The 16,922-nt window shown below is 37.4% G+C and overlaps 1 protein-coding gene across 1 annotated transcript in view; it reads right to left on the bottom strand.

Annotated features, from left to right (window-relative positions):
• Positions 1-16,922, bottom strand: part of LOC129224166 (uncharacterized) — a 245,757-nt gene that overhangs the window by 22,936 nt on the left and 205,899 nt on the right. The window contains exons 29-35 of the mRNA XM_054858583.1: positions 15,223-15,663; positions 12,883-13,017; positions 10,784-10,942; positions 9,436-9,621; positions 7,879-7,998; positions 1,947-2,108; positions 600-715 (exon numbers count right to left, since the gene is read on the bottom strand). Of these exons, the coding sequence (XP_054714558.1) occupies positions 600-715; positions 1,947-2,108; positions 7,879-7,998; positions 9,436-9,621; positions 10,784-10,942; positions 12,883-13,017; positions 15,223-15,663 (1,319 nt within the window). The remainder of the gene's footprint in view (positions 1-599; positions 716-1,946; positions 2,109-7,878; positions 7,999-9,435; positions 9,622-10,783; positions 10,943-12,882; positions 13,018-15,222; positions 15,664-16,922) is intronic.

The following is a 16,922-nucleotide window of genomic DNA, read 5'->3' as shown; positions in this document are numbered from 1 at the left end:
TTTTTTTTTTTTTTTGCATCCAGTATGTTGGTAATTTTAGTTTCAGTAAGAGAACATCTGTCTCGAGCTCATTCATGAGTTATTTCAGACTGATGAGCCTATAACAAGGAAAAAACTGCAGTCTCTAGATATGACATTCGGGTTGTTAGTTTAGTGCATGTAGTTCTGTCTTAGCCCTCGCTTAAGGACGGTAACGTACTGTTTACAACGTCTCTATTGCTAATTACGTTCGACGAGCACGACCGGCAGCGATCGGTTAGTTAATCACGTGACAGCTAATGATCATGTGCTCCAATCAACCAATCAACTGCTTAGAATGGTAACCGTTGCGGTAACCGGTTGATCATAGAATGCTGCGGTTAGTAACCGGTTACTTACCGGTCGACCGGTGAGGTTCGTCGAACGCAAGGTAAATAAGTCCCATCATAGCCAAGAGGTTCTATGTTAGCTTTGAAAAACTACAGTGTTCTCTATATTTTGATGCCTCGTAGTTTATCTTAAGGGTTTTCATTTAAACTTCTATATTCATAGATTTTATTAGAAATAATGATATGATTATGTGACAATTTGGTATTGAAAATTTCTAAATTTCACATCACCTGGATTTGTTGATGGGTATACCATCATGTTTCGTTACTGCCTTCAAATATTCCCACGAAGCTTTGCATTCAGTTTCCATCTTAACCAAGTTCTTGGCAACTTCGTCGAAATCGACCTACCAACAAAATTACATGGAAGATATGAACGGTTGTCGTATTTAAACAGGAAACTACATGCAGTTAAAACTAATTACGCAGCTATTTAAAATCTATGATGGAATGTAGTGTGAACCCGTCGACGGACGAGAAGCCAGATATCTGACGGATGAGCCGTCAGATATATGGCTTCTCGTCCCGTCGACGGGTCCCGTACAATACGGCTTGCTGTCATGGCAACGATGGCCGAAAACTGGTGTTAGGGAGAAAAGCATACGTCGGTGACGGATGTACGGACGCAGTGTGAATGTTGCATAACATCCACAAAAGAGGTGGATACGAAAGAGGCAGTATCTGCGTTTGGGGAGGCATCTCTTTAGTTGGACGCACAGACCTCCATGTCTTTCAAGGGGAACCGTGAATGCTCAGGTTTATAGAGATGACATCGTTGATGCTTATGTGCGCCTATCTGCCTGGGCAATAGGTGATGCTTTCCTGTTACAGCACAATTTCGCAAGACCACACAGAGCTCGCATCGTCGATGATTATCTTCAACAGGCTACATTTCTCCGCATGGAGTGGCCAGCTCGATCCCCGGACTTGATTCCTATCGAGCACGTTTGGGATGCTTTAAGGAGCTGCTCCCAACCCGCCCCCTCAGATCTTTGCCGCGCTGATATTGCTTTGCAAGAGCAATGGATTCCGCTTTCTGTGGAACTGATAAACCGCATAATTGAAAGCATCACACATTACTGTATGTGCTGTATTGATTCCAGAGGGGAACATATTCCATTTTTAAGGTTCTTTCCCTATAGCAAACTGACACTTTAGATTTGTTCACTTTAGGGATGTGATAATTTTTTACGCTGCCATAATTGTCTGATAATTTCTTTTTATGCTGTCTAATATCTTACTATGTGTTGCATATTGTGGGTAAGTTTCATAAAATTCTACATGTAACTTTTTGAGTAATCGTCTTTTTTGTGATTTTTCCTTAACTTATGATAACCAGTGTAATATTTAACGGTTCTGTGATGAAACGCTACAGATTAATTATTAGTAATAGTTATGAATTCTCCTGCGCCATTCGCTATAGATTTAATGAACATTCTTGGATTTGTTCTGCTTCATGAAATCAGTATTTTGGTTAATACATGATTATTCATCATATATGATATTTGATATTGCATCAAATAGATGCAATATTGCGTTTCTCCATGCAAGATCGTGCCCTCGATGTCACAGTGTTACCTTCGAGGCTCTGGTGACGGCCCCGAACTCGGAGTAGAGGTTCGTCGACTCCGCGAATTTCTCCATGACGATGGTGCAGATGTGGTGCAGGAGGGAGTGCTTGTGGACCGTGTCCTTCACTTCGGGCACTTTGCTCAGGTACTCCAAGCTGAAGCCCTTCGCCTGAAAATGAAGAGAAGTGAATTCCTGTACATCCATATCCCCTTCAGTCGGAATTATGAAATATTAGGCCAAAAATGTTGATATTTGGTACACAGTGTACTATGGTAAAGGGCATCTTATAGACAAAATTTTGAGTTTGTAGGAGAAAAATTAAAAGAGTTACGGCACGTCCAATATTCCGGACTTATAGTTTTGAAATCAATATTTCATGTACAAAAACGATAAAATATCGAACAAACTTCATTATAAAATGTTCTACAAACAATTATAAAACATAATATAAGCGCTTGAAACGATTAATTAAAAATTATATATGTTTAAAAAAAATATCAGGATAAAAAACCTCGCTTTTCAGATGAAAATTCACGGTTGGAAAAATGAGCCACTCTCTACCTCTCAATCCTTATATGTCAGTGTTGTCAATCCCAAAACGAAAAATTATTTCACAGATTATAATAAGTAGAATGTAAAGAGTCAACTAAAAAAAATAAATAAATAAATAAATAAAAAAATCAATTAATTGAATCAATTATTAAATGATTAGAAGTTTTTAAAAGTGTATGTCCGGTATACCGAACACCAGGTCTGAAGGGGATATAGAGAGTGTGACATCTAAAATGAAGAGTTATAGGCTAATTAGTTATGGGCATGCTAAGGGTTTTTAAAAATTTGGATACACATGCTGTAGTGCTAGTCCATGTAAAAAACTAATTACAACGAAGTTGTAATTAGTTTCGTTGTAACTAATTACAGCGTTGTAACTAATTACAACGTTGTAACTAATTACAACGTTGTAACTAACTACAACGAAGTTCTAACACCGTTGGTGTTAGAACTTCGAAATTTCACTTTTATAGCAGTGATATTTTCATCCTCATATAAATAATAGTCAATGATCGAGTAACCCGCGTGTTTCAACAATGAAACTCGCGCCACGGCATGATAATTTGTAATGTGTTTTAGCAATGTTTGAGATGCAGGGAAGGGTTTTACTGTGACAGGGCTGAACTCGATCCGGTAACTTAACTTTTTACTGGTAAGACTGTGTCATTTCAAGGGAATGAAGAAATGCAATAACGGTCAACTATGAACGCTATCTGCTGGAGTTTAGGGTTAATCCACTGGAGTTAGGGTTAAAATTTAAACTGTCAAAGTAGTATCACCAAACAGGCAATGGCTTCGTTCAAATGTAGAAGGAGGGTAGCAATTTTCACCCGTCATAACTTGACGGGCGACTTTCTAGATAATTTATAATTATGATTTATGTAGATTTTTTGAAATTTCCTGGAACACATTGGTTTGACCAGTTATGTGCCTACTCTTTTAGTTATAATCGTGCTAAAAACTAGTAAAGGTCATGCAAGTTGAATTCAGGAAATACACAAAAAAGTATTCAACAATATTAAAACACTTATTTTTACTAAAATATAATCAAACTTAAACTATATTGAATTAATGATTCGATCAACAATAAAATTAAAAAATGGATAACTGACAAATCGCTTTTCGAAGGTTTGTCTAAACAACAACAATAAAAATAAATAAATAAATGAAATAAACAGAACTATTCTACCACTATATTTTTATCTATCGTTTTCCAAATTTAGCTAATGTTTTATTATTAATCCTAAATAACAATTTCGAGTAAAAATGGCCAAAAATTAATTACGGTCATACGTGCCCATGACTTAAATACTTACTTTTAATTGATTAGTTATGGACACATTAGCTTGAAAAGATCTTAAATATATTAGTTAATGTCAAAAATGTACAGGGTGTCCAGCAAAGGATTCCCTAATTTCAAAATTAAATATCTCGAAAACAAAGGACGATATTGAAATAATATAAACGGTATGTTTATTGTGAAACCCATAAAAATCATATACAGGAACTCGGAAATAAATTTAAAAAAATGCCAACAGGTGGCGCTGCACAATGTAATTGCAATAGAAGTCTCCATAAATAGTGCTGCGAAAAGGTTAGTTGTTTCAGCAGTAGTTTAGTCTCTCAGATATGCTTACATATACGCTACAAATTATCGTCCAACCTCTTCGCAGCACTATTTATGGCGACGTTTATTGCAATTACAGCGTGTAGCGCCACCTGTTGGAACGTTTTAAAACTAATTTACAAGTTCCTGTGTATGATTTTTATGGGTTTCAAAATAAACATACCGTTTATTTTATTCCAATATCGTCCTTTGTTTCGAGAAATTTAATTTTGAAACCAGGGAGTCCTTTGCTGGACACCCTGTACTTATGAGGTAGAAAATAGCTAAGGAATGAGTACATACCAATGAACTATTGGTGACGGAGAAGCATTAACATAATAAATCACACCGTCGATAAAAATTTAAGATTGGATAAAATGAAGCAGGGGTGTTTTTGAAAGATGCTATTTTCAGAACCCTCTGACGGTGTTCCTGGAGTGTAGATTACCAAATCGATATTGCCAATACTAGACAGACCTGTTCATTACTGATTGGCTGCGCATAATGCGCATAACTAATAATTTATACTGCACACTTGCTTATTAGAATTGGTGCGACTTAAAAGGAAGACTTATGTATATAGGCATCCATAATAACTGCCTGCCTATAGTATGAAAGTAATAATCCCCATAAAAATGAAAAGTCACATGTATATTTATTTGTATAAGGATATGCGTGCGTAAAAAAGTAGTGTTGCATAAGGATAGATGCATTTTAAAAATCAGAGGTATCTGTTGAAAATTTAATCCTTCTTTATTTAAGTCGTAACTTTTTAACTGTAAACTAGCTGCATTCGAAGTTTCTTCAGCTTGGAAAGGTATTTAAGCTCGAGGCAATCTGCCTTTAAGTTTTAATTTCGGGTAAAAGTTGTATAAATAATGTAGTTATATTGTTTAAAAATTTCATTTTATTTGAAGTTAACCATTCAATTTAGAACGATTATACTATTCAGCGCAAACCGGGCAAAGGTTGGAGCATTGCGTATAAATCTTTGCTTCTTATTCCCCCAGTGTTCATATAAGGATAGCCACGGTTAAAAAGATAAAGTTATAAGTACAGTTAAACTTCGCTTATTTGGTCTCCGTTTTTTCCTGATCTCCGGTTTATCCAAATGTGTAGAGTTAAAAAAAAAAAATTAATTTGAATTTTGACATCTTGAATTCAAATTATGTTTTTTGCAATCACGAGTGTGTGTATGTAGGCGTGCGTGTTTGTGTGTGGGGGGTATGTGTGTTTGTGTGTAGGGGTATGTGTATGTGTGTGTAGGCATGTGTGTTTGTGTCTGTGTGCAGACATGAATGTGTGGGTAGTTGTGTGTATGAGTGTTTGTGTGGGGGGTATGTGTATGTAGGCATATGTGTTTGTGTCTGTGTGCAGACATGAATGTGTGGGTAGTTGTGTGTATGAATGTGTGTGTGTAGGTGTATGTGTGTGTGCGTGCGTGTGTAGTTGTGCATGTATGCGCGTGTGTGTAGGACATGGATGCAACCTGGAGACGGCTTTCGTGGTATAGGAGCAGCATCGTGAGGAGCCGGTCGACGGTGATGGTGCGGAGGGTGGCGGCGGGAAAATAAAATGATAGGACATCAAAACAGTCAAGTGAGAACAATAAGCAATCGTGATTGCTCAATAAAAAAATCACTAAAATAATAATTCTAAATTATGATAATAAGAACCGAACTAAAAATGCGTCAAATATTTGCTCTTTATTTTGATTAAATGTACAACTCTTGCATAGGTAGTTCGATAAACAACATGGCGTATTTGGAGCGTCAGTTCGACACCACTGCAGCTTAGAACCCTTATAACTGGAGAGGCCGACGCATCCGCCATTTTGGAGAAAGCGTACAACAGGGAAAGCTACCTTTATTGGCAATCATTCGCCAAACAGGGAACGAGAGAGTCGGAGAGCGAAAGTGAACATTGGCGAAATTTTGGAAACAGTTGGCGTCGTTTCCAGGCTGACAATCACTTCGCGGGCTATTATTTATCCATATCTTTTTACTTCCTTTTACAAAAAAGGAAGTATTGTATTCGCGAAAAATTTTTTACTCAGAACTCGGCCTTAATTTCCATTTTTCTCACCCCCGAATGAATGTTGAGTTTTTTTTTTTTGACTCGACCACACGTGGATATATGCCAAGGAGCCAACAGACACCCGAAATATCCATTTTGACGACCCCCGAGTTAATTACAACGAATTTTCTCGTGACGTCCGTATGTACGTATGTATGTGCGTATGTATGTATGTATCTCGCATAACTCAAAAACGGTATGTCCTAGAAAGTTGAAATTTGGTACGTAGACTCCTAGTGGGATCTAGTTGTGCACCTCCCCTTTTGGTTGCATTCGGATGTTCCTAAGGGGGTCTTTTGTCCTTTTTTGGGAGGAAATCATTGTTAATTTCGATGTAAACTCAAGTGGTGTTATAATTTGTCAGACACTTGGCGATATATCGCCAGTCTTTTGGTCGCCAACTTGGCGACAAATTTGGCGATTTTTTCTTTTTTTAATTTTAAATTTGGTTTCAATTTGGCCACTGTTGGTCATATTTAGAGAGTAAACAATTGAATCACATTAAAATTGCCAATAATGGGGAAATGACATTAAATTGGAGTAAAGGAAGTCATGTGATGCACACATCAGCCCGTTTCTTTCTGCATCTGCTGGAAATCTGAAGAGCTGAAATCCTTTTTCGGAGCTGTTTACACAATTAACAGCCGAACAACCACCCGTTCGACTCAATTTAACACGTGTTAAATAAATGTAAACATCAGCAGCAATTCTATCGCTACGAAGCACTGGATCAAGTTTGCTCCAAAATGGTGGATGCGTCGGCTCCTCCACTATAGGGCCCTTACTGCAGCTGAACCATAAATGATGAAGTGTTCGCGAGCAACAATCCTATGTGATTGTGTGCAAAGCATCGCTTTTTTTGCAGTAATAAAAGATAAGTTTGCTAACTTACCAATTTGTTTTACTTATTACCCATATTACCCGGTCTTTCGTATATCCGAATTGCCTTTAGCCCTAGTGAGTCCGGATAAAAGAGGTTGTACTGTATTGAAAGTTCGATGTTATGGGTACAGAGGGGGAGGATTGAATCTATCATCCTTCTGTGGGAGTTGTGACTCAGATCAAACCAATATCAAATCGAAGTATTATACGCTCGCTGGCCAATGAATTAGGAACCCAAGATCATCACTTTATTGGACCACCTTTTGCACGGATAACTGCTCTGATTCGTTCGGGCATCGAGTCTACAAGCTTCTGGGGTGCATTTACACCCGGAGAATACCATGCATTGGCTGTGCAGCTTTTTAGATCTCGTAAATGAGATGGAAGAGGAGGATGCGTCTTTCCACCATATCCCACGCATTTCCTATGGGGTTAAGATCCGGGCTAGGCGGTGACCGGAGAAGGGGTTGGAAGTCAGACTGATGCTCGGCGAACTAATTTTCAACACTTGTGGCACGATGCATTGTTACGTTATCGTCCATAAAGTATCCGTCGCCATCCGAATAAACATGCAACATTGCAGGCTGCACTTGATCTGACAGTATATCTAGATATCGCATGGCTGTTTGTTTACTCTCGAGGAATACCAAGATACTTCCATGCTTGCAGAACATGCTCCATATCATGATACTCCCTCCAGATCCTTGCACAGGGCGAGTAAGGAAAGAAATTTCTCTCAAACGTTTCTAATTCATTGACCAACGAGTGTATTAGATCCTTAAAAACGTAAACAAGATGTTACTTGACGTAAGTTGCACGTACAGTGGAATTATTCAGGAAGTTCCCGACAGTCAAGAGGGTGGAGAGGACGGCCCGGAATGTCTGGCTTGTCTCCACCTCGACGATGGCTTGTTTCAGGTCCATCAGCGGTTCAGCCACTTCCTAGAACAGACGAGAAATGGAGGTTCAATTCTGGAATGAGAGTTGACTGATTTAATAGCAAATCAACATACAATTCAGAAAAAAATTGAAGCTCTATTCATTGCTATGTTATTGTAATTGTAGAGTGAAATTGTATGATTGATGAGGGAAACAAAGGAGCAAAGTTGAAATGGAGCCTCTCTCTCTGAAAGACTGCCTTTTTTTTAGGGTCAACGTGTCACAACAGCATCATTAAAAAACAAGTTATGTACGAACATTTTTCCACTTTTATCTCTTTACAGTGTTGAATGCATAAAAAGCAACAATTCTGACTTAAATTAACGTAAATTTTTTTAACTGTAGCTATCAGGATTTAGCAACAGTACATTACATTTAAAACTAATACAAAATTCAATAATTTCAATGTGCCTTACTTATGCATGTTTATTATAGTTATGGAAAGTTATTTTAATTTAATCACACTTAAGAAAAGTCAAAGCTGAATTTCGAGCACTTGATAGCTGTACATCTGTGTCACAGTGTTTATCCCACAGGTAAAAAAAAAAAAAAAAAACATGTTTTGGGAATAAAAGAAACTTCTTCATTAATGGCAAAAGTAGTGGGATTCCTAGGGTAAGTTATACGACTGAATTGAGAAAGATGTAATATATTTTACGCTAATGGGGTCGTTTCCAAAAATTTTAAAGTATTTTTTTCTGAAAGAGCATGCTTAAAAACATAGGATCTGACCATTTTTTAAATAATTTGTTTTTGCATAATATTTAAAAAAAAAAAACTTAAATCGGAGCGCTTTTATCGTTTACGGCTACAGCCTACGACATCACAAATGACAAAATGCCATTCCGTGTTGCCATTCTTTGTGCAAAATATTTGATTCGCATCTTTACTCACGTGTATTGGCAACGACATGGTTGACAGCAAGCGTAGAGCGCAATTTTAATTCGCTTCTTGTTTATCATAACGTGGAAACGTGGTGAAAGATGCGGCAAAGTGCATCACTTGTAACGTCATCAAGACCAACGCCTTGTTTGAAAAATTGGACATTTTAAAAAATTAATTAAAAAATAACTGTTGGGAAAACAAAAGTATTTTCTGGATTCAAGTTATTCTTTTTTTGCTTATTCTATCAATTTCAGTGACTAAAAGTACTACTTTTGACTGAAGGAAACCACCCCATTATGCGTGTCACCTATGCGAAAGCAACAATTCATTCGTGATATACGCACTGCTCCTATGGTTAATAAATTAACAGAGATGACTTTTTTGTTTAAAAGGACGTCATAGCATAAGCAACTAAAGCAACACAGAATCGTCTTACATGTATTCTAACGCTGTTGATGAAGCTCCCCCCCCTCCCAGAAAATCTGTTACTTCTTGCTGTAGACTGTTTAAAGCTATCAAATTCAAAGGTTTTTTTTTTTTTCGTCTCCTGCTTACTTTTTCCATGGTTTCGTAGTCTAATCTGAAAGCCCAGAGCTTCAGTCTGGCTTCCAGCTCGCTGATGGAGGCTAGTGTCAGCAGAAACTGTTCCGCCGACCCCAGAGGAATGTCGGGGTTGTCCAGTTGAGCCTGAGTTATTTTTGTTTTTTCTTCTTCTGTCGGCAGCATCGTCGTAAGGATTTTCTGCGAATGGAAAGAAAAGAAAGAAAGAATTGTGTTTCATGTAAGCCAAGATTTCACGACATTAAAGTATTTTTGTTAAATCATTATTGCTAGTAAAAATGGAAATTTATACAGTAGTTAATGTTTAATGCTACTGTGGTAAATTGGCATTTTGATAAAATGAAGCAATTAGAAACAACAAAGGAAACTTTGAAACGGATAAACAAAAGATAAAGAAACTAAAAAACTCTTTCTACACTGGTGTAAGAAATTAAAAGAATTTTCAGATTTGGTCAATTATTTCCAGAACTACTGGTCCGATTTCAATGAAATTTGGTATGTTCAAACATTGAAACAATAAAAACCAAATAGCTATCTAAAATTTAAAATACACACGCATGGTCATAAAAAACACTCGTCATAGTCGGATGGTATGAAACAGCGGTTGCAAAATTGAACAAAAACGAGCTGGTATGTGCATCACATGACTTCCTTTTAAGCTTATTTAATGATAAAAGTGTCTTTGACTTGGAGTAAGCAAAGAAACAGTTTGCATATTTTCACCCCAAGTTTGTTGCAAACCGAAGCAAAAATAAAAACGTTTCATTCAGATTAATTTTCCCAATATTTTCAACTTTAATGTGATTTAATGGTAAATTCTCTAAATATTGCCAATAGTAAAAAAAAATTGAAACCAGATTAAAAAAAAAAAACGCCAAATTTGTCGCCAAAAGTCCCCCTCCCCCTCAAAAAGAGATGTAAAAGACCCCTTTTGAAACATCCGAATGCAACCAAAAAGAGAGGTACACAACTAGATCCCGCTAGGACTCTACGTACCAAATTTCAACTTTCTAGGATATACCGTTCTTCAGCGCCTAAAGAAGTTTTCACTTCAAGAAAAGACAGATAATTTGTTTTTAATTGCATTCAAGGAATAAGGACTAGGCGATTTTGATGTCATTAAGCGATTGGTAATATTTCAAACAACCACAATCAACCAGGGTTCAATTTCCACCGAAGAAGTACAGGAGTCTATAGTCCCCGCACCTTATTTTTGCTTGTAAATAGCCAGGATTTCGCCTAATATGTGAAAATTTGCATAAATTGAAACCTCATCAAAGTAATTCAGACTTTGCAATACAAGAACATTAACCTGTAACTATGAGACAAATGTAGATCTCACCTCGATGCCTTCCCTGTTCATGATGGTGGTGTCCATCTTCAGGATGGCTGCCTTGATGGCTCCCTTTGGAGGTAGTTTCGTCATGCCAATGTTAATAGCGTTCGATCGTTTCGTGTCCAATACTATTAACTCGCTTTTCTTGCTACCATCCTGCACTTTCTGAAATAAAAATGTGGAAAATCAAGACTAAATTTTATCATGAACTTGATTTGGAAAGTTAATATTCCCTCAGAACGGAAGACACGAGGCTTTAAACAAGAAAAGGTTCAAAAATATATATATATATATATTAATTTGAATTTTTGGCATCTTGAATTCAAATTATGTTTTTCGCAATCACGAGCGTGTGTGTGTATGAATGCGCGTGTGTATTTGTGCAGGCGCATGTGTGTGTGTTTGTGTAGACGCATGTGTGTGGGTTCGTGTGTGTGTATGTATGCATGTGCGTGCGTGTTGTGTATGCAGTGCTGTGTGTGTACGCGCATGTGTGTGTAGGCGTTCGTGTGTGTGTGTGTGTGTAGGCATATGTGTTTGTGTCTGTGTAACGGCATGAGTATGTGTATTTATGTGTTTGTGTCTGTGTAACGGCATGAGTATGTGTATTTATGTGTGTGTTTGAGTGTGTGTTTGTGTCTGTGCGCAGGCATGAGTATGTGTGTGTGTGTGTGTGTGTGTATGCGCGTGTGTGTAGGATATGGACGCAACCTGGAGACGGTTTTCGCAAGAGGAGCAGCATCGTGAGGCCGGTCGACGCGACGGTGGTGCTGGCAGAGGGTGCTGGTGGGAAAATAAAATGATAGGAATTCAAAACAGTCAATTGAGAACAATAAACAATCGTGATTGCTCAAAAAAACTTACCATTTTTGACAAAGGTATTTGGAAAGTAATTGAATTTGGAGTTTACGCAGTCAAAATCGATTGTCGGATCTGATTTTATAAAATTTGTAAATAGTTATCTTGGTTTCATATCGGTCAACAACTACAAAAGCCGTTATTGCTATCCCTGTTGATATAGATGCTGATGTGGTTTTATTGTGTGGCGTTTATGAGTTAAAGCTTGACCTTGACAACATTTACATTTTGGGTTAATAGGGAAGGATAATTGTCGCTGGGCTAAGTTGGGTTACTTTCGTAGTAGTTTTGCGAAAGTATTCCAACTGAAATCCGTGCCAACACAACACGCCCTTCTTCACTGATCTCCCCAATAATAAGTAAGCATTGTCAAGGTCAAGCATCATCTTATCAGAGCCCCACGGTTGACTAGGAACTATAACATTGTTTTTCAATTTTACGTTAACAAACCATAGAGCGCAACGTAGATCCACCTTCTCGTTGTGCACCCCGGTAAAGCTTAACGGCTAAGTGATCTATATTTTTCTGTCATGCGGTAATAGCTGTTTTTCTAAGCATTTACGTCTCATTAAAATATTTAATGATCCACACTGCATGCTCTGTAATCTTCGGGAACCATGGATTGTACACACCTCAAGCGCAGCCCTATGCTGTGCTTCAAGAGTTAGTGGGAACGCTACTGGAAAGCTACAGACCGAATGGGTCCACCATAGACTTTTTTTCTGTCATTTTATTGTTACTTCTTGGGGCATTCCACGGTATTTTTGACATCATGTAGAGTCCGTAACATGACCTTTTTTTGCCATAACTTTTTAATTTACCGTTTGATTTTCAAATAATTTTAATTTGAGCTGGTGTGTTGGTAGGAAAAGATCAAAATAAAATAATATGCTAATCAAACAGTAAATTAAAAAGTTATGGCAAAAAAGGTCACGTTACGGACTCTACATAAATGTCAAAAATACCGTGGAATGCCCCTCATTGCTATTTTTTCGTTCATTTGTTAGTCTGTTTTGGTGTCAGAATTGTCTTTTGTACACGCCATTGGGGGGAAAAAAACCCTAGTCCTCAGGATAAAAGAATCTTTTAACACACTAAATAGTTCTGATGTTTTCTTCAATATATTTAAGTTTCTTTTACGAAAAGCATCATACCCCCTACTACTTTAATGATGAAGAAAACCTGGACGATTAGTTCCAGTGAAATTGGCAACCGATTCTGAAGATTGATGTGCTTCGATTTCTTACCTTGCTTAAAACGTCTTTGGCTTTGCTCTCGAAGAGATTTTCGATTCGTTGCGTGTCCAGGTTGATCGGCTTGAGCTCATCCCAAATGGTCCTCTTTTTGCCGCTGCGTTCCATCAGCATCGGCTCTTCCTTCACCTATAAAAAAAATTCACATGAGTCGGTGTTTGTCACAAATAAGCTGCTTTATGCCAAATTAACATTGTTTCAAAACTGAACTTGTTTTGATTTAAATCTGTTATTCTTCGATTTAGATTTTTTAGATATATCTGCTGTATGCTTAGATAAAAATACACAGAAAGTATGCAATGGCGATACGATCCCTAAAAAATTATGTACTTTTAACATAAGTTTCTAATCAACATCAGGTCCTTATTAAGTAAAAGTGAGGCCCTGAGCCCACAATAATGGGGCCGTTTCCAAAATTCTAAAAATATTTTGTTCGGAAAGAGCATGCTTAAAAACATAGAATCTGACCGTTTTTTAAATAATTTCTTTAAGTTTAATATTTAACAAAAAATTACTTAAATCGGTGTTCTTTCATCGTTTAACGCTTCTACCAATGACATCACAAATGATGAAATGCCATTCAGTGTTGCTATTCACGGTCCAAAATATTTAATTCGCATCTTTACTCATGTGTATTGGCAACGATATGGTTGGTAGCAAGCGTAGAGCGCAATTTTAATTCGGTGCTTGATTATCATAACGTGGAAACGTAGTAGAAAGATGCGGCAAAGTGCATCATTTGTGACGTCATAAAGACCACGCCTTGTTTGAAAAGTCGAACATTTAAAAAAATGAATTTAAAAAAACTGTTGGGAAAACGAAAGTATTTTCTAGGTCCATGTTATTTTTTTTGCTCATTCTATTCATTTCAATGACTAAAAGTAGTACTTTGGATTGAAGGAAACAACCCCATTCGGAGGCTCCCTGAAGACTCGATAATGGAATGCAGTGGTTGATTTACAGGTTTGGAGAGCGTCGGAATGCATTTTTGAGGCTTCTTTGTCCATGATTAAAATGAAAAACCAACGTAAATAAAGCACAAATTTTGAAGAAAATTTAGCATATAGCTATTTCAAGGATACAATGGAGCCTCTTCATCAGTTCAAAAAGCTCACCAACGCAACCGAAAGTCGCGAGAGAACCAATTTTTCGTCTTTGTCCATCACAGAACTATGTCAATCATTTATTCCTATTCCGAGTCACAACTGACTACAACTGTATTTATGTCGAGGACTGCATACTAAGTGCCTTGCCTCCATTATTTTATATACCGATAGATGGCAGCACTATCACCGGATCGAATAGTTAATGAGAATTTCGAACTAGTCCAGGAGCTAATAGCTACCTGGTGCTAGCACCCCCAGAGGTATCGTTTCACTTGGAGGACATTGAGTCCACGAGCATATTTAACGTCGCCCAGTCCCCTTTAATGACGACGGTAGGTCTTCGACCATCGAGGTTTGAACTCAGGACCCTCCGGCCCCGAATCCGACACTCTACCGATCGGGCTACCACGGCCCTCAGTCATTTATCATGGCAATTTAAGAATCCCTTTCGTGGCCATATTTGTGACAGGTTAAATTCGCTACAAGCAGAAGTTCGCTTCTGATTAACAAGTCATTTTTTTTCTAAGTATTTCAAAAATACATTATTTTTCGTATACTTGTGATGCTTTGCGTAACTCTTTATGTAATTATTTGGGGCCCCTTAAGAAGATGAGAGCCCCAAGCCCAGGCATAGTCGGCATGTGTAGTAATCAGGCCCTGATTAACGTATCTTGTAAACGCAACTACAGATTGTTCCTGAACTTGACCCTTCATGCATAGGTTTGAAAGCATTGCATGTGAATTTAAAATTGGGAAACAGAAGATTTCCCAATAAAGACAATAAAAAATTAATTTTTATTTTCATATAATGTATCTAAAATGCATTATGTACTGCAAATTTACAGATTATGAACTGTATTTACGAAACAAAGTTCAGTTCTAAGAATAGCATTTTCATCAACAATAAGCTAAGGTACAATCCATATTTTTTGTGCTTAAAATATATGTAACCCTTGCAACTTGTCCCGCTATGTGTTTTCCTCTGATCGTCCTATTTCAGCAGTAAGAAGTGAAACAAAAATGAAAACTGTCGAAAAACTGAAACCGCATGAAATCAAAAATTAATATATGGCTGCCTGTGAGCAGTAGTGGACCAAGGAAGAAGTTTTGAAAATGTTCTACGAAAGTACGTTTTAAGTTATTATTTCTTTTAATGTATCCACAGACTTTATCTCATTTGTTGCACAAAATCGTACTCCATTAATTCATAATATACTCAATATCTTACCTCCTTCCAAAATAGTTTGACAGTCTTAACTTTCTTGTTGAATTTCGGACCATTTTGTTCTGGAGGTGGCGCGTTTTTCCTGACCCATGGCGGTGGATTTGGACCTCTGTTCAAACCCATTCCAGGTGGAGGAGGAGGTCCTCCGAAGCTGGGTGGTGGAGGAGGAGGACCTCCCATTCCGGGAGGTGGCGGCGGTGGGGGCGGTCCACCCATACCCGGCGGTGGAGGAGGCGGCGGCGCTCCCCCAGGCATGGGTGGTGGGGGCGGAGCTCCGGGGAATGGGGCGGCGTTCACAGGCCTCATCAAGATGCTGACATCATCATCGTCACCTAGATCGGTGAAGTCAAGGTCATTGATGCGTAGGGGTCTACGCATGGTCTGCATGAGCTGATCCCAATGCAGTTCTTTGACTCCACTGGCTGATTTTCTGAGCTCTTGACCCTAAAATGAAAGTGATATTTTAACTCTCAGAAGAAGCAAAGAACAATTGAATGAATATGTAATGTCAAAAGACTTGCAGTTAGTTGTTCTCGACAAGAATGTTATGTACGTATATTGACTGAATAGTGAAAAAATAACTGCATAGTATTTAAATAATTGCAAGAAAATTTCTAGTAAATTATGTTAAATAGTGATTAAGTAGCTTTTATTTCATGCTATTCTTCGGACTATTGATTGAAAAAAAAAAAAAAAGCATTTCCTGTAGAAAGCTGCAGCGGTACTTATGTATATTTTTTAACCGACTTCAAAAAGGAGGCGGTTATCAGTTCATACCGTATGTATGTTTTTTTTTTTTTTTTTGTCTATTCACAGCGTCTCACCTAGTGAACCGATTTTGATGATTCTTTTTTTAATGGATAGGGGATGGCTCAACTTAGGTCCCATTACTTTGTTTGGCCATATTTGATCTTTAGAAAAACGTTATGGTCAAAAAACAGTACATTTCATGCAATTTCCCAATTAAATGATTAAATATAAAACCTATTGTTACAAAAGTTTGGTGCCATACGACAGTAACATTAATAGTAATTTTAATGATAATTTTGAATGAAGGCTTCTCTGAAGCAAGCATCAAGTTTCTTCAGGGGGATATTTCGATAATAATCGGGAATCTGGCGCTGTCGTCTCATTTTTGGCGTAAATAATTTTATTTTGGAAACCTTGCTGATTAATAGTAACAATACGTGAATTATCGAAATCTTCCCTTCTTCAGTGCTATTGCTCTATAGTGGGGGTAAACTTAACCTGGAAGCGAGCTGATGCAGTAATTAGGATCTGCTTAGCCTTCACAATGCTGCCATTAGGTGTGCCTCAACTACAGTAGTATTTTTTTCGTTATCATCTATGCCAATAACAAATGATAGGGGCTAAGTAAGAAAATACAGAACTGCATCATGAGCAACTTAAATGCAATGAAATGTAAATTAGTTAGGAAAACGTAATGCTTGAATGGTTATAATTAAATTAACTACACATTAATTCCAAAGAGGAACAAAGATAAGTTTTTAGTGCCAATCGCTTAAAGTTTAACGCGTGTTTATAGTTTTTTTTTTTTTTAGTATGGAGCATTTTTATGAAAAAAAATATGGTGAAGTTTCGTGATGGTAACTTTTTACTATTTCTGAAATACCAACTTTTACGCTAAAAAGAATGAAATAAAAAAATGTTGAAAAAAAAAATAGAACCGACTTCAAATTTGC

Source organism: Uloborus diversus, chromosome 6 (genome assembly GCF_026930045.1).
Source record: "Uloborus diversus isolate 005 chromosome 6, Udiv.v.3.1, whole genome shotgun sequence".
Taxonomy (NCBI): Eukaryota; Metazoa; Arthropoda; class Arachnida; order Araneae; family Uloboridae; genus Uloborus; species Uloborus diversus.
This window is presented reverse-complemented; position numbering and strand designations above follow the sequence as displayed.